Genomic DNA, 25,607 nt, shown 5'->3' on the forward strand with positions numbered 1-25,607 from the left:
GACAGAACTTGGGCATTTGGGGTTCTGTGATGCATCAGGCATGGACAGTCATAAAGTCACTAGGCATTTCTGCGGTTGCAGGAAATGTGAGTCGCTTTCGAGAAAGAAAATCTAGATTGAAGTGGACATTGTCTCACTATTCTCTGCTGAATACACCTGAGGATACATTGGTGAAGACAAACACTGGACTAATATGTGTAGATGGCATATTACTGTGAAGTTAAAAGGGAGACAGACCCAGATTTCACAAGGACACTGTTGTATGGCCCACTACACTTAATGCATCTGTGATGTTACGAATGTCCAAATAAAACTCATTCATACAGTATATAGGTAGAAAATGGTTGATATAGTGTCATTTATAATCTCAGTTTGTCTCTTTATTCAGCGATTGTTCCTGGCTACATGTACACATCCTTCAATGACAAAGCTTGCTTGCTGGCTAGCTGTGAAAAAAAAGAGAAAACTTCCGTAGTATCATGTATAATATGTGTGTATTAAAACAGGTGTGTACTTATAGTCAAGACACATTGTTGTGTAAGTGTAGATTTTATCTTGACTTGCATAAGACCAATATGATCAGTCTACTTGGACATGCACTTGCATACCTTTGATACTTATGTTGTGCTTCCCAAACAAATATTGAACCTATGCACAAGAGAGTGCACACAATATCTTCTTGTAATCTACTGTATATATGCCATATATTTTGTGAGTCTAGATTTTCTCGAATCGGGACTTCCTGATGATTTCGCGAGTGGTTGAATTCGCGATCGTAGAGTCCTGTACTGAACGGAGAAGTGTACATTTGTACATCACATTTACTTTGGGATCAGAGTCAATATTTTCACGTGTCTTTAATTTCGCGAATAGCACGTGACTCGTGAAATTTGCAAAAATAAAAACCTTGCGAAATACTCTGCATATACAGTACTTGTCGATTTTTGTTATGAAGATGACGCAATAGTCTTTATTCCATTCTACGTCAGCGCCCTCTTGAATCCTGAGTCTGTTTCCCTTTAATACATTTCTGTAAACTTCATCAGTATTCTTATTACATTGCCCCTGAAATGCTTCAGTTTTGCCTCATGTGAAGCCTTAACACTCCAGAGGAGTGTGAAGGCTTCCAACTTGATGACTAATATCTTAAGCAATCTACTTCTCAAAATATTTCTTATAAGGACTATGACAATGTCACATACTGTGTATATCATATAAATAGTGAGTCTAATTTTTCACGAATTTAGACATTCTGACACTTTTGCGAGTGGTTAGATTTGTGATCGTGGAGCAGATGAATGGAGGAATGTTGGGGTACACGCTGCATTCAAGTTGGGATTAGGGGTAATATTTTTGTGTGCTTTTAAATTTGCAAATAGCACCGCACTTGCAAAATTTGAAAAAATAAAACCTTGCAAATACAGTGTATTATGTTTTGATTGTCACCTGCAATCTGTATCAAGTGCCCTATGAATCATATACCAGCCATTACCACAAGATTTTGTAGTACCACATGATATGCCATACTTAATCCCACACAACATGACAAAGCCACCAAATCAACCCTTCTGGCCAAGATTTAAAGACAGTTTCTCTCTAAATTACTTTCTTCTTTTAGGTCTACAGTATCTGTGCAATCTTTCTAGAGGAAGACATTATATGATGATACAACTATAACATGCAAAGCATATCTAAGTGAACATACACAGGTGTAGTTAGTATTCATAGGGGATTGTGTACCATAATGCTCTTGTTGCATTTATAGCTGGCAGATTTTTGAATGTGTTCTCTTTCAGAGATGCCCTTGTGATCGAGATGCAGGAACTATACTCTTGGTGTAACCATGGCAACAGGAGCAGCTGCCTGTGCTATATAGCTCTTATTGTTCCCCGGTCTCGCATGTTGTATTTGATTTTCATAGGGAGAGTGCAGTGCAGTGCAGTTAGTCTCCATTTTAGTTTCTAGGTAATGTGTGATAAAGCCTGCATTTATCAATCATTCATGGGAGGGGGGGGGGGGGGAAGGGATGCTACCTCACAAACTAGGATATCCCTCCTTTTAATAATGATTTGGCTTTGTTAATATTTTAAAAGAGGTGCAAACTGCTGCCCGGTAATTCTTAAAGGACAAGTTCACCGTCATAGACATGTGGGTTGAGTGAATGCAGCAACAATAGTAGAGCACATCAGTGAGAGTAAAATCAGCCAATCCGTTGAAAAGTTATGAATTTTTGAAGTTTCTGCTCAGTTACGGCTGGATGAGAACACTACTATACCTTGTACAACGATATCAACAAAGAATAAAGAAAATTCAACATATTTCTACTTTTCTCGCATAACAAAAGAATACTCGACCTCTCTCTTTCAGAAGGTAGGGGGAATAATATTACCCTTAACATACGTCAGTAACAAGTCGCAGAAAAGTGCACTTTATTCAAAAAATAAAGTTTTGTGAAATTCTCTTTTTATTTTCCTTATATCATTGTATAACATGCATTTGATATCATACACTGTAGTAGTCTTCTCATCCAGCAGTGACTGCGCAGATATTTCAAAAATTCATAACTTTTGAACGGATTGTCCGATTTTCCCCACACTGATGTGTCCTACTAATATTGTTGCATTCACTCAATCAACATGTATATGAAGGTGGACTTGTCCTTTAACTTTGCATTAATTCTCAAGTTATAATGCTTTATGTTAAGGACCCAGGAGCATGAGGAATCATGGGTGGTCTGATTGAATTGATCTCCATTCGCTGCTCACCGGGGTACATTCGAAAACCACGAATAGCACCCGTTGGCGAATTTGCGCATGGAAGCGTACGCTCGCCGATAATGGTCGATTCCAGTCGAGATTCATTGGCTGTGTGAGTTCTTTCTTACGTAGAGATCAGTGACAAAGCTGTGCAAACTTCAAGGATTCTCGAATACAGTCGAGCCGGGCCAGCCTTCGCACCCCATGGTATCCCCATGCTACCAGTTCTGAAATTGAGAGCATTATTAAACTGATGCAATGCTGTTATGTTGAAGGGACTGTACAGTACTGGTTGAGGTGGGGATTCATGTTTTGAACATTCCTAAGTGAGATAATGAGAAACCTCTTATGAAATATGAAAGAGCATGTAGTTTTCAGAAGGATTCAACATTTATTTGATGGAAATTGGTTTTCAAATGGCTGAGATATAAAAAAAAAAGTGATAATAATAAAAGGCGACTACAGGCCATGCCTTTTATTAGGATCTCTTTGTTTCACCTTGTTTTTGGATATCTCAGCCATTTCAAAACCGATTTTCATCAAATAAACTTTTGATACTCCTTAGAATTGCATGCTCTCTGACATCTCATAGAGTGGTTTCTGAATATCTTGCAAAACGTTAAAAGCTAAATCCTCATCTCGACCACAACTGACACACCGTTTAACCCGTTGAGGACGAGTCCTGAGTATACTCGGGCAAGCGCCTATGGGAAAATCTGTTCTGTAGCAAAATCAAAACGTCCTCAACGGGTTAAAAAACTTGATCCGTGAATCCTGCAATGATTTCAAACTTGTATGGGTGTCTCTATTGCAAGCATCCCAAGACAGCTAGCCCCTGTGATTGGCAAAGATGTCCGCAAGTTTCTGCCATCCTACACTGTAAGCTTTTATGCCTTTGCCCTGACATATCAACAGGCAAAATATAATTCACTGCATTCTACCTGCAGGCAAGCATGTTTAATGAATTCTGTGTGTCATACTTTTGCCAGACATAGCAATGTCCAGTCAAAAAAAAAAATACACTGCACTCTACCTGAAGGCATGTACTGCATGTACTGTAAATAGACCATTTTTTTTTCCATATTCACGTTTTATGCGTATCATCGTATTAAAGAGAGTTTTCCTGGCAACTAGAAAACACAGTTCAAGTTCAAGGTCAAGTTCAAGTTTAATGACATTTATTTCCAGCAAACAATGTGCATAAGTACAAATAACATTTAGGCATACAGTGTATATTGCGTATAATATAGCATCAACTAATGCATGGAAAGTGCATTCCAAGTATTGAAGTGCATTGAGGTTTTACTTGAAGATGGAATAGCTTGTTACGAGGTCTTTAGCAGGAAGATATCCATAACTTTTAATACAGTAGTAAACTGGCCTTTTCAGAGGCAAACCTGTGTGTATTTGAAGTTGATTTTTGTCTTTATGGGCAAATTCACAATCTCAGTTTGTAGCACTGTTTTTTGAAAGAACAGAATGATATAGTATGCAATGTACAGCTTATTCATAAGCTTTATAACAATTCCCACCTGAATATAACTCAGTCATAGAGTACAAAATACTGTAACAAGTCACTGTAAAATATGATATATTTGTGGCATGAAATTTTCGTGAATCGGAGCCGACGGCCTTTTTCACGCTTGAAATTTTTATGAATAGCCACTGGCCTTCAATGCATGTAGTGTCGGCAAGAACTTCCACATGCATTTTAATTTTGCAAATCTTGGGTCTCGCAAAAATTGCAAAATTAAAATGCATGTGAACATTCCTCATTTTACAGTAAGTAAGACGTTTTTGGATGTATGAGCAAGTGCCAATGCATGTTACTAAACCTTGTAAACATATCTTTGAAGCATGAATGCAAATATAACCTACAAATCATTGGCAATGGCGACATAGTCCCCTAATCTGAAATAAAGTGATATATATTCACATTATCTATAAAGTCAGTGAAATTATAGGAGGAAAAAGAAAGTGCAGGAGTTTAGGAGAGGAGTTGACTAGCTTGTTTAGGCAAGTGTGAATTAACTTTTCTGTTCAGCCGATTCATACAAGAAATCACAAAGGGCAGCATAGACATGTATCTTTGCTGATGACATGACAATTCATGAATATGGCAGTTTGTAAAGCAAATTTTGATTCTTCAGATATCAACTGTTAGGTTTGGCTATTTTTAGGCGAAGTGTGTAATGTCTTTGTGCAAACATAAACTACGTTGATTGCTTTCGATAACATCGTGTTCAGCATTCAACGCAATGGAAGTAATTTGGAAGTATTTTCTTCTTTTCTTACAGCTTGATCTGTGGATATTTAAAGGTGGAATAAGATATGATCATCTTTTCACACAATGTAGAGAAAATGCTGCATTTGAATGTAGCAAAAATATGGACAGACAGTAGAAAAAAGGAGTGAGAACACAGTTTGCATAAATTGTCTTTATTTGATTGTTTATCATATGTTGTAACTAGTAAAGAAGCATATCTATAGTTGAATACGTTGTGAAACTTGTTTATCGTTGCTCATTGCTATGGGGAAGGATTGTGCAATCAAAACCTCACTGGCATAATTTCTCTCAACTCTGTATTTAATTGGACGGCATGCACTTTGTGTCAAGAATATATATTTTTTGAGATTTATGTAATTGGACAGAGATAACCCCCCCCCCCCCGACATGACGATAAATGCCACGCTTAATCTCCAGCCTTTTACGTTTATCTCTTTTTCTTTACTAGACCTCTGAGGTGTACCCTCATCTCACTAGCGGGGGCATCTAGGTTACCTACCACACCCGACTAAGGAGGATTTTTTTACCCTGCCCGAGAGCATCTATCTCAGTCGGGGTGAAAGAAGTGGGAAAAAGGAGCCTTTTTCACCTCATACCCACGGCATAGCTCGAAGAGCCCAGCTGTGTGTGTGTGTCTCGGCTGAGCAACATTAAATGCAGACAGCTTTGTGTGTGTGTCTGTGTGTGTGTGTGTGTGTGTGTATGTGTGAGAGTTGCTGGACACACCACTTCAAATTGTGCATCTGGCTGCGGAGGATAACTGACTGTGCGGTGCTGTTCAGAGTCTAAGCTGAGCAAACGAGCGAGCCCCCTTCCCTCCCATTCCCGAGCGCTGCGACATCCAGAGTGAAATCGGCTCAGCTGAGAAGAGGAGAGAGACTCTACTCTGCAGAACGTCCATTCCGGTCTGACGGGGTATTGTTTATGTCTCCCAGACCAATCAGCCGTCCGGCGTGTTTGTACACTCGTGTCAGGGGCAGAATCATCTTCCCCTCATTCCTGCCTGCCTGCCGCTTCGAGATTGCGTCGCTGTGCCCACAGTATCACAGCACATACAGCCTGTTGTCGTAAGCTTTGCACACGAATCACGGATCACGTCTCGGATGTGAGTCCGGGATACTGTACGGCAATTGATTAGCAAACTCTGTGTGCGCTGCAGATCAGGGAGGAGAAATATCCCACTCAAAAGCCCCACCATTTATCCAGCTGTCCTCGTATATAGTTCCCTTGAGGATACTTTCCGGCGCGTGTGTGCTGCATACTGTCAGAAAAGGACTCCTCAGTCTCAGAGCCGTCCCTGACAACACCCTCGTCCAAGATTTTGGGAATTACCTGGACCTGACATCTAGTCCGTCGTCATGGCAACCGAAGGGGAGACCAACACATCATTCCAGGACCAGGATCAATCTAATGGACCAAACTCAGACAGCAAAAAGCAAGGGACGAGGTAAGTTGTTGCCAAATCAGCTTGTTGTCTTCTGACTACAGTGTTGTTTCTGTTAAGTCGTTTAAAGGGAAACTCTCGCTTTATCCCCTCAAAAATTTTAGTAAAGAGCAGTGAAATAGAAGCCATGTGGTGAAACTATAATGATGCAAAGTGAAATAACTTGCAGAAAACCTGTTTTAAAAAACTCATTCAAAAAAATCAGTTTTAATCTACTTAGAATGTGTTTTATGAAGAGTTTGTTAAAGTTGTGTGTCAAGTTATTCTCAAGTTTTTCTCAGAAGTGCTTCCACATCGGTTTCAAGTCGTCATTACATTGCATACATACTTTTCGCGACTCAGGATGACTTCCTCAAGGGAAAAATGTCCTCCCTTAAGCCCGCAGACTGAAGAGTGATTGATATGTGTGTTGGCGCCATGACTTGTTTTTTGCCTTGTCAGAGTGAGCTGCATCATTGCAAGTCCACCGTAGTAACAAGTAACTATATTTTCATGGAAAGCTACCATTAAAAAAAAGAAAAGAATTCAAAGCTCTATAGTGGATTTTGAGTGAAAGAAAAAAGTGTGAAGATAAACAAGAGCTTTACATTTGACGTGACTGTAATTTAAGGCTGTGGTGTGAATTAAAGCTTCCGCATTTTATGAGATTTGGTACACCAGCCATAGCTGAACAGAACAGAAGCTGTATCCTGCATATTTGTTTATATCAATATTGATGTGGGAATATATTACTGAAATGTATTAAGAAAGCAAGGAATAGAGTGGAGCAATATGCCATATTTACTGGTAGACTAAGACAACCAACACCAAAAAAAAAGGTGTTTTTTCCATCCTTTCCTCTGACTTAACAAGTTGTGAGTGAAAGAATGTTAACCTGAATGCCTGTGGAGTTTTGACAAAAAATCTGTTTTGAAACTAAATTTTCACAATCAAATCTCTTGTCAATCAAGTCAGACCACTTTTAACAAAACAAGAGAGAGAAAAAAATGTGCTTGTGATAACTTAGAGACTATACAAACTAATATTTGTGAGTGGGTTTCAGCGCCATGTTGTTACCAGTACAGACTTTGGTGTATAGTTATGATCCTGATTCATGCTGTTTGGAATGGTTGTGATCAACTGTGTTATGATAATTAAGACAGGGCAAATTATTTTGTGTCATTTTCTTTTTTGTGATAGTTTATCACCAAATTTATATGGAAGTTTGGAGAGTGACACTACATTTTACACTTTGCATCTTGTCTGAGTGAGTGGGTTGTGTATACATGCAATGTTAGTGCAGTAGTAGTACTTCAAGCAAGTCATTGCAACCTCACAAGATTTTTAAAAGTCTTAAGTTATCCGAATCAAAATACCTGCAACAAATCCTGACATTAAAAAAAAAAAAAAAACAGACCAGAAAATATTTCATCGCAAAAACTTAGTAAATGGTCAGAAAGAGATTACCATATAAAGCAAAGTCATTACGATCAGGCAACACACGTAACGTCAAAGTCATCACAATTAAAATCCATGCACAAATCCTGACATGAGGATAACAGATCAGAGAATATTTGATGTGTTTACTAGCTTTATTAAACCATTGAGTCACACCAATGGCTCAATGTGGGCATTATGGTCCCTGTAATTTCACTCATGTCATTTGCAGATGAAACAAAAACCCAGAATTAGTGCTTTAACATAGTTCTAAAATGTGAGTTAGGGAAAGAAACAATCACTGTAAAAATTTGAATGCGAATAATCAATGTTAAGTATTTTGAATACACAAAAGGTGAACAATAGTTATAATAAAACTGTTTCCAGACTAAACCGTATACAGTTATGGTTTATTGAGAAAAATACTGATATCTCCTTATATTTTAGGATTTATTGCCAAGATTTTATGTGGTAGGATGTTTTGTAATTTACTACAGACCCACACATATGCATCAAATGTGATACCTTGAACATTTTCTAAATCACTGCTCCCAAAGGTAAACAGGACGTTGAAATTGTGACTGTTAAAGAAATCACATCACTGGATATTACGCTTGTGCCCTCGTTTAAAGTACAGATAGGTAGAGAATACAGTACCTCAAGGTGAAATATGTTCAATCATTACCTCCTTCTTCACAAGATAACCAAGAATAACCCTTATCAATGTTAATGAAAGGCAAGGAACTCACTACTATGACAGGTATGTTTCAATTTTTATAGGAGACTGCATATGATTATTTTTGCATTTTATTTTTGGCTGCAATTGGCCTTGTACATCTGATCATTTTCTTTATGAGTCTGCTCTAATACACATGATATTTCTTTGAATTATTGACTTATTTGATGATTATGAATGCTTCTAATATGAAGAATAAGAATCCTGTGAAAGTGATATGCCCATCAAGTTTCCCAATTTTGAGATGTATTTCTCCTACCCATGCATGTCTTCGTCACTGTCATGGGATTTCTTAGTTTTCCGGCAGTAAAGATTATTGCCAGTATCGAGAGTAATTACCTTGTATTGCTGCATTATATACCAGTCTTATTTTTTTCTCAGATTAAAGATCATGCAAGGTATAAATGAATCTCTAACCATCATTTTCATTCAGCTCATCAACCTTGAACTTCAGAGACCCCGCAGAGACTGAAGCGCACATATTTACGAAAATTATTTTAGGTATTGTGTCACGATTGGTAAAGTGCATTTGTCTTAATACTTGTAGTTTAAAAAAAAGAGTGATATGTGACATTAGCAAATCTAGTACAGTTTTAATGACCTTGAATTTGTCATTCAAATAAAGTGTAGCAATAAGAAGTATTCCTAGGTACAGTAGTGTATGCGCGATGATAATGAAAATCTGTGAATAGATGAGTACACCAAGCATGATACTAAATCATAGTGAAAGATACTGTCATTTCAATCATAATAATTAATGACAAAAAGTAATAGTTTCAGTGAAAAAAAAACTATAATTTTCAAAATGTGTTTGGGTGATTGCTTAATAGCCTTTAGAAAAAAAGAAAGAAAAACAAACCCTGCAACAATAATGAGTTCAGATATATATATGAAAACATTGTTTTCCCTTCAGCATTTATGTGTATGCATGCATTATGCGTTGTTCTTTTCTATGAAGTGCCACTTGCACTATTGGGGAAAAAAAGTAAATCAAAGGAAAGGTATGAGGGGGATACAGAACAGGGCTCTATTGCTACTCATATTGTGCTTGTACAAACAGTATGCGTGTACCCATCAAGCGGCAGATGTAAATGCGTGGGTGGAATGTGTATAAAACTGTCCATCATCAACGCCCCCCCCCCCCATATCTTACCATTCCTCCACTTTACGTTGGGTGAGAATGCGCCGCATCTTCGATTGTTTATATCACTGTGACGAGAATTTATGGGCAGTTCGTGCACCCTGGAGGAGTTTAGACGGGGCTGTATCTACTTGATGTACGGAATTGCCCTCGTGCCTTTCACTCACATCTCTGACTAATTTGGGTTTTTTTTTTTCCCACAAGTGAAAGCTACAAGTGAGTGATAGAGTGTAGTTTTGAAGTTTTCTGACAGGTCTGACCCGCCCAGTGACACTGATAACTAGTTTGTCCATATTTGAATTTGTTATCGTTTGCGGGCAGTGAATGAATGAATGAATGAATGAACAAGTGAACTAATGGATGAATGAATAAATAAATGAATGTATGAATGAGATATATAGGGAGAGAGAGGGAAAGAGCAATTGTAGAGAGAGAGAGAGAGGAATAGATTATATGTGTGTGTGTGTAAGAGAGGTGATAGAGGGAGAGAGATAGATAGAGAGTATGTAATATGTGTGTGTGTTTATACTTGTGTGTGTATGAGAGGTGATAAAGAGGGAGAGATAGTGTGTGTGTGTGTATGTGTTTGTATAAAATGCTTGTGTTTGCATACATTAATAACCTCCTAATATATTGTCATTTCTTTTTCAAGAGCAGTACATTTAGAATTGCATTTGAAATGATTTGATCCTTTTAAAACCATTTGATAGTTCAGTAAAAAGACTTGGTTAGGATTTCTTTCCAGTTATTTTTGGTATTAATGATTTGAAAACTGAACAAAATCTGTATTTCAAGAGCAGGACATTTAGTATGGCATTTGAAATGGTTGTGATCCTTTTAAAACCATTTGATAGTTCGTAAAAAGACTTGGTTAGGATTTCTTTCCAGTTTTTTATGGTATTGATAATGTGAAAACTGAGCAAAAATGAGCTTGAAATTAATAATTTGTCAATTGCTTAAAATGGAATAAGCTTTTAATATCTATATTATGAAGTGCTATATACTTGTCAGAGTCAGTAAACCTCACTGCAGAGTTTTACTTAATAGAATGATTTTGACCCTAAATCTCTTTCAGCTTGTAGGGCATTAATAACGTACTCAAATGAACAAAGACCAATTAAAGAGCATTTAAAACTAATTGTAGTTCAGTTTGACCAATTGTAAATTACATGTAGTTTGTCCTTTTGGATAGGAATGAAAGCAGAGTTAGTAATAATAAATGATTCACAATATTTACAAAGCGCTTATCACACTACAATGTCTCTAAGTGTTGAGAATAAAGAGAAAGAGGAGACAAGTACAGTTTCAGAATGTTCAGACATATAGCAACAATTACCAGCTGCATATAAGGCATGAGACTAGCAAACGAACAGATAACTTTTTAACATTAGATTTGAATTTTTCTATTGAGTCAATTTATTTTCTACATAAGGTAAGATTATTCCACAGATGAGGACTGGGGTGCTGACTGAAAAGATCACAAGCTGTAAGATTGGGTAATGGTAGGAAGAACTATTAAGAGTGATTTATTGTTAGATCACAAGTTCTGGGACTGGGAGGGTGAGTATTCCATTACTAGCTGTTGAAGATAGACCTGTGCAGTGTTTCTCAAACGACGTTAGAAAGTTAATAAAAGAATCTTACTTTTTTTTTCAGTCCAGTATTCTCAACATATTATGCAACCCACCTCAGCAGTGGGGTAACAGACTCATGTGAAAGACATTTGGCAATAAGTTAGTGTTGTAAAAAATGTTGTCTTATGGCTTTATAATTTGAGTTATATACAGTTTTATTTGAAAGTGAATTTGAAATGGCACACAGTGTTTTGAGCAGAAGAAGTGATTAAAGTTTGTTATGCTCTTTCTTAGTTTTGTTTTGTTTTTGTTTTTTTAAAGAAGTGATTGGCAGGGTTCTTGTACTGTACCATAGTATTTTTTGCCCCCCTGTGTGTCATCTTAAAACTATAGGATCATACTTGCACACTTTATATGGTAAAGTGCAAAGAAATTATCCAGAAAGATATGCATGTGGAAATTGTGTCACACTAATGATGTACTTTGAAATCAAAAGATGGTTTGGTTATTATTCCCACAAGAGTTTCAGCAGACTGTGTGCATCAGGCAGTCTACTACATGAATGAATTAGAAATGATGCGGCCGACATTAGCGTGTCTGGAATATTTTGCGCTTCTCTTCTGGAGCACTCGTTTGAGGTTGGGCCTCAGCTAATAGATTGTGATTTTAGCCAAACCAGACCAAATTGATCAGGCACCTGTGGAATGAAAGGGAGAATAATTGTGGATTTTGTATTCCACTGACAGTTTTTAAATTGACTGATTAGTGCGATTTTGTTGGTGTAATGATTTTGAATGTTTCCATCTTGCGATGTCTATACATAGAACCATACATCATGATAAGAGAGAATCTCAGTAGTTGCTCAATAATCATAAACATGGAAATATATGCACTTTACCTTAGATGACACCAGGGGAAAAACCCCACAAAACAAAGCAAAGTGAAACAAGAATCTGCAAAAGATTTGTGTTCTCTAGTTTGTCTTTATGTGCACACATATATACTATACGTTATTATCAATAATGTGTCAGTGATTGTTTACATGCCTAATCTCCTGTTTATATATTTTTTCTCATCATTATAGTTAAACTTTTAAAGGGATTTTCTCAAAAACTATGTGGTGTGTTGTTTGTTTTCAATGCAATTGCAGTTTTTTTTTATTAAATTGGGCAAATTATTATTGTATGATAATAGTGTATCAGATATCAAAATCCTAAAATCATACAATTTCTGTTCCTCATCTTCATCAGGATATTTAGTGCCTTCAAAAGTCAATTATTTAACCTCGTTTTTTTTTTTCTGTTGAACAATATATGTAGTCCATCCAAAAATTAGAAAAAAAACCCCACATAATTTATACATTCATCCTGTAGAAGGATATTACTTAGAGTCAGGCTTGACTATAGTCCATCCCCATATGGATTGCTTTTATGCCTCTTATGTGGCAAATATCCTGCATTATTTCCTGGCCTTTTCCTTAGATCCACCGCAGTAGGCACCCCTAGAAATAGTATCGCTAGGAACAGAGGATTGAGTGCTCACATGTTATCTCCCATGGCGATGTGGTTGTTGCATGGATTTCATCTCGGCAACATAATTACCATGGCCACTGCACAATGAATACTGATGTCCTAGTGAAGATGGCCTGTTTTGCTGATTTTATTTTATAGACTGCTGTAATCTTTATGATTATGTATACCCATATACCTGTATATATTATACAGTGTATGAAAAGTACATATGTTTGTATTTTCTGAGATATTCTCTAAACTTAATATATGTGTGTGTGTCAGAAGATGCATGCAAATATGGTAACATCACGAGATTTCAGTGTACTGTACATTATGATTATCTGGTCAATTCATTCATTCAGATGTATGGCAAAGTGTTCGTGGTTGATACTGTTTACAGACTATTGTTAGTCACCTAGTGCAAACCACGAGGGCTCGGCATCTTTCGGCCCTTTTTCTGGTCAATTATAAGCATCATAAGGTGGTATAATGAAGTTTGTGTAGTCTTTGCAGCATAGCAAGAGCAATGTTGGTGTAATCCTTCTTAAGAGGAAGAATGATAAGTCAAATCAAGTTTGGTTATGCCCCTCACCCACCCCCCCCCCTCCAGTTTTTTTGTCTTCATCAGTTCTGCTAGACTTGATATCTTGATACATGCTAATACCACCAATTTTGAAGAGTGTGTGAAGAATACTGGGTGGAGTGAGCACAAATAAGGTGTTAGTGTTTCCCTGTAACTCACCTTATCATTATCTGTTGTAGATAGTCACTTTCTGCCTCTATAGACCCTACCAGGATGCCACTAAAACTCCCCTCCCATTAACCTTCTTAAGCCCTTTTGTGTAAAATTGACAATTTACACATAGATATTTAAATATGTGTCTAAATATATCTAAATATCCAAATATCTAAATGTATAAATATATCTTAATGTATTTCTAATATATATATATATATATATATATATATATATATATATATATATATAATATATTTTAAGTATATATCTATTACATATAGGCTGCCAGTGGGAATGACATAGTTTAACACCTGCTATGTACAACTCTTCACCTTTAAACCAACCTGTCATTGGCACAGCTCTGCACACCTACAACACCCACACATGCCGCCTTTGTTTACATTCCACACAGTATTCATGACTCACACGTATTCACGATGTATTCACTATACATTTTGTGAATGTAATATCTCCTAAGTTGGGACTTCATAATGCAATTTTGTAAATTTGTGTATATAACAAAATTTTTTAAATCTTAGAATGGACCACAGCAGCAGAAGGCCAAACTAATGTCATTTATTCTGAAGAAGCATTGTGAGCAATTTTCTATCATGGAAAAAATGTATGCTGCATTCTCATCCAAGAGGCAATAATCTGATGTGTTCTCGATTGTGGAAATGTCAGACGATCAGGGGAATTCACAAAATAAATGATCAGTGCAAAATGTTAGGCCTATGCAGTTTTCACCCGCACCAGCCACTATTTCACGCAGCTGTCCAATATCCGTTGTAAGCTGTGTTTGTTTATGTGCCCCGCAGCATTTGTGACTTTTCCCCAGCTCTAATACCATACCTGCAGTTCTCATATTTGCCTTCTGCATGCCTTCTGCATCTGTTCACATGAATTCAGGCATAAACCACACTGATGTTCACACCAAGGTTGTATTGTGATTCAGCAAATAATTCTGAATCTCAGATGGTTGAAATTGTAGGTATTTTGAATTAAGACCAAGCTCAATACTGAGGATGGTTTTTAAGGTAAAATGTGGCAGACTGACGTACTGACAGCAACAAGCACACAGACACAGACAGACACACACACACACAGATGCATTAAGTGTGTCAGGATGCACACACACCCTCATTATTTACATACTATGTACTGACATTATTCAAATTCATGAAATTCTTCCATCGAGTTGTTTTTATCGCAACTGATTGGCAGATTGCCCTACATCGACGTAAATAAGTGCTGAATTTGTTAGTGTTTTAGTAGTAGCCATGACAAAAGAAATCATGGGCATACATCCCCGGGCAGGATTTGAACCTACGACCTTCTGATCTATACTGACATGTTATCAAAACTAAATGAGGATTATTCACTCTTTGATTTCTTTGTTCATTCATTTTGCAAATAAATGCATTGAATGTTGAACTCTGTTATAGATATCTACTTCGTTATAAAAATTTACTTGCTCACATGTGCCTGTGTGTGATGGTGATTCTGTAAAGTGGAAATCAAATAGTGAGTGGACAATTTATGTGAAATTCATGTGACATGAAACTAGTGCAAAATTATATATATTCTTTTTTGCTTGATATATATGTGATCTTGTTTTATATCTTAAATTTTAGATAGACATACTCTCTAAAAAAGAAAGAGTGAAAATGTTCACTCTTGAAGAAGTGAATAACAGAAAAGAGTGAGTTTCAAGTGAAATTAGAGTGATTTTGGAGTGAAAATGTTCATTTTCACTCATTTTGGAGTGACCTCAGGGATAACTCCAAGATTTTCGAGTGATCCCTGAGGTCACTCTAAAATGAGTGAAAATAGATATTTTCACTCAAAATTCACTCCAATTTCACTCAAAACTCACTCTTTTCTGTAATTCACTCCTTCAAGAGTGAACATTTTCACTCTTTCTGTTTTAGAGAGTATTGTAGGGATAATATCATACAGTTATATTAAATAGGTTAGTCAAATACTGGTTAGTGATTGGCTAAGCACAGTCACGTGATGGAGGCACATTGGTTATGTTCGCCCATGGGAGGACATTTTTATAGTGTTCTCCTATGGGAAAACATTTTCACGCAACAAGTGACAAACGATACCAAACGACTGAACGATCATATTTTTCACTCAATCGATAGGATAAATTTGCCTATTCCATACAATGTGAAAAAGCAGATTTGACTAATCCATACAATATAACAGATGATGACTTTTGTTGTCGGGAACATGTACCAAACGTTCCACCCTCAGGGTTTGAAATGCTATTTCGGGAGGCTATAAGTCCCTCGACTTCGTCTCAGAACTTAAATAACCTCCCTCAATAGCATTTCAAACCCTTCGGGTGGAACATTCGGTATGTTCCCTCCCCCGCCAGTCATCATCTATATAATGTTTATATCTAAAAACGACTTCACATTTGCTTAATCTGCAGCATGAGTGAATTTGCTATGGTAATTTGGACACGTTACCTTTTACCATGGTATGTACTGCCAAAGCCCTTAAAACCACTGTTGCACCACTGAGCTGTTTGAAGTACTCTCCCAATTGTTGTGACCATCTGCAAAATCAAACACATGTATGCAAAATCATAAATGCAGTATCATCTTACCCAGATGCAAATACATGTATGCAAAATCATAACTTAGCAGAAGGCAAACAAATTACTGGCTCTTAAATTTTTAAAGTAAGGAATTGATGTATAAACTGCATGTAAGCAAATGGAATAACCCTGGAAACAGACAGTCAATGAGTGGCATAAGTGACGATGCATAACTTCTTGGTAATCAAGCATCACGTACTGTCTTCTGTAGATGTTAAAGAACCAATGTAATGCAAACGAGTGTTGACCTGTGGTGATTCATGTTACCCCTCAACATCACTTATGTGACCCCTCAACATCTCTTATGTGACCAAATGAATATATAGATATGTGTCATATGTTTTCCTTTTTTTTCATATCATTGGATACACCCACCTAAACAAACAAACAAACAAACAAACAATCAATCAAACAAACTTCCAAACCTAGATTCTGTCAAGATTCTTGTATACTTTCTTGTTACTAAAAATGATAACTAAACACATATTTACTGGCAGAATCTTAGTTTGATAGGTGTTTTTTTTTTGTGTGGGTGTATCCAAGTAAGCTGAAAAAATGTACTTGGCAATATCATTATGAAATATATATAGCATGCATGTTGATATTCATTTGGCCAGATGAGTGTTGATCAGGGTATCATAAATATATACAAGTCTCTTCACAGTAATACAACAAAATCATTCTGACTCATTGCACTCTGTCTTTAGACATCTGTTGAATAATCTCTGAGTCCATAGCCCCATCATCCAGCCTACAAAATGTTGACTAGTTTCTTTAATGTAAGCACCAGTGTATTGAGCATGTCAGTCAGTATTAAACCAAATTGCCATCACATGCTACATGAACTGATTGGTGTTTATCCAGGTTGGGACAAAAAGTTTATGTAATGATATAAAGTGAATTCTCTCTTTGTGTGTGTGTGTGTGTGTGTGTGTGTGTGTGTGTGTGTGTATGTGTGTGTTTGGTCTTTTGTTATGAAAGAGCTTGTTTTCATAAGTCACAGATTTTTGTTTTTTCTTACACACCCACGCTGTGCACCAAATGCCGTAACACCTTTCTCGTTATCCTCAATTCTCTTCTCCACTGCACTTTTCTGTTTTTCCCCCTTTTTCGTCTTCACAGACTAAAATGGATGTGTGAGCATCAACACCAACACTCTTCAGACAATTTGTTACCAGTTTATCCATGTTTGTTGAGCAGAGAGCATGCTGCCCCCTCCCTCAACCCATGGCTAGCAATTAAGATGAGGCAGCGAGTGAGAGTGGGCTGCTAAAATCACTACAGCAGTTGTGCTCAAAGATCTATCACAAACACATGGTGGTCAAACAAGTTGTTAACATTTGTGCAAGATTGGTTGCGTGAAATACACCTTTAATACATGATGATCTAAATGTCTCCTTTATTCTGATTTTCTGTTTTTGTGTTTTGTTTCTTTTGTTTTGTTTTTTGGCTGATTTGGCTGATTCATGTTCAGGATTGCCATAAGGGTTTTACCCATCATATGCAAATAGTTGAAGGGAGGGGAGGGAGGGATTTACAGAGTAGCAACCATTCCAGTAAATGGATGTAGTGAATTGTTATGACTGCTCTCTAACACAGATCTCAGGAATCTCATGAATGCAAAGAATATGGCAAGAAATTCAAACTAAGCTTTTTATCCAAATTGATTTTCTATCTATGTATGTAAATCCCCCCTCTCTCTCAATCTCTCTTTCCCTGTCTGTCAGTATGTCTCTGTCTGTCTGTCTGTCTGTCTGTCTATCTCTCCCTCTGTCTCCCTCTCACTCTGTCTTTGGGTGCAGCTATTAATATATTTACATATATATATTCTGTCATTTATTCTGCATTCACCTTGCTATCATCAATATATTTGTAGGTATGTGTGCTCCTCAGTTTAAACATTTGTGCACATATTTTGTTATATTTCTTATAGGGTATATCTCTCTCTTCCTACAAGGTTGTTAATGTTGGGCTGAACCTAATGTCATTTATGCACATATATTATTTTCATTTTATGTTGTTGTGCACCAAAGAATGGGTGTTGATTATAGAGCTGTAGATTTTGTGCGTATTTTCCCTCACACACCTGCCCTCTCTGTTTGTGTCGGCAAAGCGCTCCACCGACAGAGCTGTGTAATTGGATCCTGGCAGGTAGGATGATGGTTGGTTGTATGACCTCCTCCGCCATAATGGATGCTTTCTCTGTGTTGTCTCTCAGGAGGGATGCGGTCAGTGGCTGACCTGTCATCTGGGAGAATGGTGCGTTTGCGGCAGGGGGAAAGGGCGTGTGCCGATCTAAGGAGTTAAATGCTCCCGACGCCTCCCCATGCAGAAGCAGGGGTGTGATAAATCAATAGTCGCTCAGTATGGTTGTCCACCGAGTAAAATATGGATTCTATAGGGTGCTGAGGTTTGAAATGTGAACACCTCCTAAAGAACTTAACCCGTTGAGGATGGTTTGATTTTGCTGCAACACACATTTCCCATATACGCTTGCCCGAGTATATTCAGGACTCATCCTCAACTGGTTTAAACCCACATACAGTGTACATGTGTCCTTTGCCTGTAGCTGCAGGCAAATCACAGTGTTTGAAACCGTTAAGGACGAGTCCCGAGTATACTCGGACAAGTGTCTATGGGAAATATGTGTTGTAGCAGAATCAGTCCGTCCTCAACTGGTTAAAAGCAGTCTTTAGGGAAATGTCTCTATGAGATTATTCTGACACAATATCATGATTTGTTCAAGAGCATGAAAACATTGTACATATTTATTCATTCATACTCATTGATGTTTAGTTGTCGTGGATGTTTTTTAAGGGCACGAGAAATCCTTTACACTAGAATTGAGAGTTATAGAAATGAGTTTCTCCACAAACTCTTTGTCTGTCGCCCAAGTGACTCACCATACTCTGACAGTGGTCATTTGGGATGGCCTATGGCAATCTGAGGGTTAAGGGTAGATGCGGGGGGGGGGGGGGGGGGGTGGGGAGAAGGAGGGGCAATATTGATGCTAAGAGCCCCTTTTCAAAAGGAGTGGCAGTCATTGAGTGGTTCTACAGGTCACGGTCACTGGAGGTGGACGAACACTCAGTGACCGAACACTTAGTGACCGAACACTTAGTGACCGAAATATGCAGAGCTGTACAGGGCAAGATTATCTCAGCTGTTAGGGATTTTGTGTGGGAGGGTGATCTGCCTTAGGTAACCAATCTGTGAACCCTTACAATCCCAAGCCATGGCTGACTATATAGCAGTAGTACAGATGGGTAAAATAGGATTGTATCTACCTCATTTTACTTTTAACTTACCAATAAATGTAACAGTTGGTATTCTAATGCCAATTATCACCCCCAGTAGCAGAAAAAAAAATCTTTGTTAAACTTTGTCGCCCAAGCAACCACTGGTAAACCTGCTGTCTTAGTCATATGCCAGATTAATTCTTTTTTTGTGATGATAGATCTTCTGAATATTTTGGCATCTGTTTTTTTCCAAAAGCATTAATTTGTCATGGATTTTCCACTCACTGCTCAGAAATTTATTATCATAATTATCATCATCACCTTTTTTTATCATTTTCAATATAATCATTACTGTCATTATCATAATGATAGTCCTTATTGGTTTTATTATCATTATTACTACTACTAAGTACTAAAACTGCTCATCATTGTGATCATTATTATAATTATGGGCTGCCGTAATAAAATATCTGAAGGGGCCAAATTACGACAAGCCACAGTGCATTGTGGTATAACTTTGATTTTGCAAACGCATGGCTGCTTTGCGATAGGATCAGTCAATTACATGCTATGAGATGCAATATAGAGATGACACAAAGATTAGAAGATAGTTATTCATTGGAGATGTAGCCTTTTTATTGCCTGCACTGTCCTGCACAAGGGCTATCTGCCAATGTTATCACCTTCAGCATCACAAAGTACCATTTATATACACGGGTCAGAAGGGACACTGCCAGTACCTATGGTATACAACATATTATCTACTGATTTTAATAGTTCCCGGACAAGGTGATAAACTCAAAATCTTTTTACTACAAGAAAATGATCTCTTTTTATTATACTCTAATACTCCTGTGATTTGTTTAGTTTTGATTTTTTCCCACTTTTTAGACAAAGCATACAAGAGACAATGAGTCTGCCTCTGATTATAATTACAATCACATCTTAGGCTTCTTCCCTTGATCAGATCAATAGCATTCTTGGTCATGGTATTACTGTAATTCATCCACTCTGTAGTCATAAATTGTAAAAAAAAACCACAAAAGTACAGTGTGCATAGATACTGCCAACGATATGCATGTATGGGACTATACACTTAGAGTGATTGCATGGTGCATTGTACATTATCGTGCCTACATTGCAGACCCAACAAATGGAATTCTCTACCTGCTATCTGCTGACACAGCACAGCACGCAGTGATATTACATGGAAGCCTCTTGAAAAAGCTGAATTGATCTGCAGCGTGTAACATGTATTGAAAAGCTTGCCATACAATGTAGTGCAGATGGTAAACATCCTCGTACCGTTAAATTGTGAATCGTGTCTCAACTGTGAGGCACAACGTTGCCTTTTCCCTCGTTGATTCATTAAACAACCTAATTAGCTGGCACTTGTGTCTAATGAGTATTACTGAAGACAGACGTTGATCGCCATCATTGCAAGAGACATTTGAGGTCAATCTGTCTGTTTTGGTTGCAGTACTTAGTGAGGAAAATTGAAACAGAGTGAGCCCAACATGAAATGTCTTGGAAAATTGTAATCTTTTTACCCATCTAGTATCTTATTTTGTGCACAAACTACAACAGCGCATGTTCTTAAAACATATTTCCATCATGTCAGGCTATCAAAACACAAAACAAGAAAAATGTCAACAGTATTTATCTTGATGCACGTGTGGTAGTCGGGACAGTCTCTAGCATTCATATTGTGCCACCTGCTTGATGTCTTTTCCAGTCCATCCATAACAAGAGTGTGAACTCGGCATATTATTTGAACATCTCAAGAAGTCATCTCGCTCTGCTTCATCGCCATGGTGACGGATCTCCTTGAAGATGAGACAGAGTGTGTGCAAAGGATCAGACATCGTGACCAAGAGAAAGAGAGACAATGTAGGGAATAAAGGCACAGACATGCACGTATCATTCTGTGAGAAACATCTTCTTGAGTTATAGTGGAAAGTAAATTCAGTCTGTGCACCGAAAAGTGAAGTAATTCATAGATCTGTGAGCTTTGTTAAAAACATGTCAATTCCTATTGTCTTTCTAGGTCATGTCCTGCAAGTTTTATTACCTCTGCTAAAGAGTTTATTTTTTTTTTTGCTGGCAGGTGTATGTTTGTTTGCGTGTCAGTTCAGGATATTGCAGGAAAAGTCTTGATCCGATGTTGATGCAATTTTTATGATTCATCTGTTGTAGTAAAGTGAATAGATTTATATGGCTTTTAGTGGTAATAAGACTGTGATTCCGAGTCAGGTATTTATTTTGAGGATGCGTGCATAGTTCTGAGGAATTAATGACCCTATGGCCTTGAAGGTGTGCACTCTCTTGAACTCTTCTAGTTACCCCTGCCAAGTAGGTTATATTTCTGCCAGCATTGGTATGCTTGTCTGTTTGCAAAATAACTCAAAAAGTTACAAACTGATTAGAATGAAATTTTCAGGTAAAGTTGAATATAACGAAAGGAACAGATGATTACATTGTGGTAGTGGTCCAGACCACCAGATTGGATCCAGGAATCTTTTTAAAAAGTTTTGGAAGGATACTCTTTATCATTGGGAAATAGGTCCAACAAATGAAGGAATTCAAGCTGCACATATTTGAGGTGCACAAATGTGTGTGCTTGAGACACGTAGCAGGAAGCTAAAGGTAGAGAAACTAGAAAGGATTCTTGATCATTGGGAAATAGGTGCATTTTTAGCATATGTGACCCTGCACCTCAAAACAAACAAAAAGTCGCCAGACATGAATTTTTAGTTAAGACCATATTCTGAAAGAACAGACTTTAAGCTTTAAAATGATGTATAACTCAAATCAAATGGACTCTCCTAACCTATCTAAATATTGGAAAGAAAGCACAAACTCAGGAAAAGTGTGAACTGAGAAAAGAGGCTCTGAAGTACACTTTAAGCTTTAAAATGATGTATAACTCAAATCAAATGGACTCTCCTAACCTATCTAAATATTGGAAAGAAAGCACAAACTCAGGAAAAGTGTGAACTGAGAAAAGAGGCTCTGAAGTACAGTGTCTATTCAAGCGCTTAATCTTTACCAAACCGTGCTGGCTGTGCGATGAATGGGACAAAAAACAGGAAGTAAACCACCGGGGTAACAACAACGAAGGGATTATCAGATTAAAGTGAAATTACACATGCCTCATTAACACATTCTGTCCATAATCAATGCCAACTTTCAAAGCAGTAGAACTATCCTTTCAAAAGTTATTAGAGTTGAAAGTGAAGAGTGTGGACAAGGTTTTCTCAGAAATGAAAAAGGGATTCTAAAGACACACCGAATCACACTATTCTACCAAAAACGTTCGAGATAAACTGCTAAAAAAACACACTTTCCTGCCCGTTTTGTGATACCAAATTTTTGCATAATGTAAAAGAAGACCCGCTCTTTCAGAAAATATGAAAAAGTCAAGTTCGGCTAGGTAGACCCATTTCACTTATTTTCAGTCCTCACGCAAAATCAGTGTGTGCGACTTTATGTTCGTTTTGAGGTGCACGGTCACATATGTTTGTGTTTGGATGAAAATAAGCTTCTTGGGGGAGGTCGATGTGCTACAAGTGCTTTTTTAGATTGTAATAGGAAGATGCCCGAAAACTAAATAATTTGTAGACTGATTGACATTCATGAGGAATGATATGTTGTTTGAATACCACCTCATGTTTACATTTCATTTCCCCCGAAAAATTTGCCTAAATTTGTTTTAAATGATCGAAAGTGGCCAAATGATGTGTTTAGTGATCACACGTTCAAAATCACTCATTTAGATAATGGACAATAACATTTGGAATTGTTTTGTTTTTTTCAGCTGGTTTATAGAATTATTGTTACAAAACTGGAACTAGAGAAAACAAACAGGGGAGGACACTTATTAAACTCTGACACAAAAACAAATTACAGTCAAGAAGTAAGGATTAAGAAGGATTTTATTCGGCACTTGCAAGAGAGAAATTAGCATTGGGTATTTATCAAACAGCCCCTAATTGCTTCTTATACTTTGTCTCACCCGCCTACTCCGAAGAAAGTTAGAGTGATACTTGGAAAACAAGTGAAAGTTTTTAGAAAGTCAGAACCATTGTCAGGCAAACTTCAAACAAGATTTATGTACGATTACTTTTTTCAAAGGCATATCATGCACGAGTGTGATCTATAAAATAGGGGAATGTGGTCTTTATTTCAGTTGTCTTTTCATTCACTTAGAATTTGTGTCTGCATGAGGATAGCAACTTTCATTCACCCTTGCTGTTCTTTGTTCATTGATTGGCACACATGCACTGGAGTGCATTTTTTGTCAATTGGAACAGATGTCTTCAGGCTAACTGTCAGTTAGTAGATAGATATTACCTAGTCCCCTAATTTCTATTGTGTAACAGTGGCCTCACTGTTGGACTTAATCACATTGCTACACCCAAGTAGACTTGTTAATCTACAACCAGCTCAAGTTTGGATGGATCACTGAATTTTAGCCTGGCAAGTTACACCAAGTACCTTCGCACGTAAAGGATTAGGACTTGGCTTGCAGAGGTCCATGTTGTCGTATGCCATCCATGGTTAAGAGAAACGCTTCTTGCAGCTTTCTTGCTGGCAGACCATCTACTGTCGATGTCAGACAGTCGTTAATCCTGGTCTGGATGTATTTCGATTCTGTCTCTCTCTTGACTGTGGCAAATTCCCTCAAGGTGATGTCCGGTTGATTGCCAGCTGTAAATTTTCCCCCCATCGCAATCGGCGGCATACCGCAGCTGTTGATTTGCTGAAATGGGTTGGTCGTTGGGGCTCCTCACCAATCTCGCGACCCGTGGTGATTGCCAATTTGACGCATGATCAGCCAGGAGGCAAAATTTGCCCTGGTAGATTTTCTTCCACAAACACATGATTTTTTTTTCTCTCTTACTACTGCATACCTGGAAAGGAGACATAAGGAATAAAATGTATGACAATACAATACCTTCCTACAGTATTTTAAAAGGATTTTATTCATTCATTTTTTTTTTACAAGCAAAACAATGATTATAACCAGTATGATACCTCACATAAGCTAGAGTGATGCTGAATAAATGAAAAATAATACTGAAGTCATATATGCAAACATAATAACAGCGTGTCAAAGCAATCTCAAAATAGAGCTTTACCTAGGGAGTGTTTGTGGTAGCAAAGTTTAATATGAATACAAATTCTTTACCATCAAAATGATCTGTAATTACAAGGCATTCTTCAGATTTGATTCACGTTATCCTGCCTGATGTAAAATTCAGATATTATCAATTAAGTATCAAAAGTACCAAAACAAATTTTCAGAGTTGGTTCAGCTGATGTAAACGCTGGTGATTAATCGAGAGATGTAAATGAAAATCCTCCCTCCTTGTCCTCCCTGTCCTTATTCTATCCTGCTGAGAGCATTGTTAAATTCCTTGGGATTTCGTACAAAAATGTTATCAAGTTCCAAGTGTGTGCATAAGCATATATTAGTAGAAATTCACACCTGTGTGCGGCAGTGTATATTCTCAGAGTTAATGTGAAGCTAGCTGTTAGTGTGAACTCCCCCAGAGTTCCTTATGACATGGGTTGCATAGATTTTCCTGAGTGGTCTCTGTGGCAATTTAATAATCACATCTTCACTGGGCTATGACATTCGTGAGGTCAGAAGCTGTGAAATTGGAACATGATTCCTTGTGGCATCCTCATGTGGTCATGAAACTTACCAAGGGCATGAGTGGGAGGGGGATAGATATTACCCCCTCCCCCCCCCCCCCCCACACACACACATCCACAGGAGGAACAACACTAGCAGTAGCAAGAATGGGGAAAGAGAGGACCCCTTTACAAGGGTGGAACATTACCTCTAATAGTTGATGGTGTGTGGTTGAGGATGATAGATCCCCTCCCTGTAGGAATAACATTAACTTCTGTAAGTCTGGGAGTATTGAGAAAGGGGCAGAAATGCACCTGTCAATGGGTTTGAACATTACCTCTGGTTGTCAGTGGAGTATGATGAAGGGTGAGGGAGAATTGGGAGGGGTGGGGAGGAATTGACAGGTATAGTGGAAGGTACTGACTGTACTAGAGTAGGAATGATAAAAAGGGGTAAAAAAACATCCCAAGTAGGACGTCTATATTGCCTCTCGTAGTTAGGAGGAAGGGAGA

General features: G+C 37.7%; 1 protein-coding gene across 1 annotated transcript in view; it reads left to right on the top strand.

Moving 5' to 3' along the window:
* Window positions 1–6,118: 6,118 nt before the first annotated feature.
* LOC139725551 (beta-arrestin-1-like) overlaps window positions 6,119–25,607 on the top strand; it is a 182,155-nt gene continuing 162,666 nt past the window's right edge. Inside the window, exon 1 of the mRNA XM_071636639.1 lies at window positions 6,119–6,490. Within this exon, the coding sequence (XP_071492740.1) occupies window positions 6,402–6,490 (89 nt within the window). The 5' untranslated portion in view covers window positions 6,119–6,401. The remainder of the gene's footprint in view (window positions 6,491–25,607) is intronic.

Source organism: Diadema antillarum, unplaced genomic scaffold (genome assembly GCF_040938485.1).
Source record: "Diadema antillarum isolate AM-2024a unplaced genomic scaffold, OU_Dant_1.0 seq00000049_RagTag, whole genome shotgun sequence".
Classification (NCBI taxonomy): Eukaryota; Metazoa; Echinodermata; class Echinoidea; order Diadematoida; family Diadematidae; genus Diadema; species Diadema antillarum.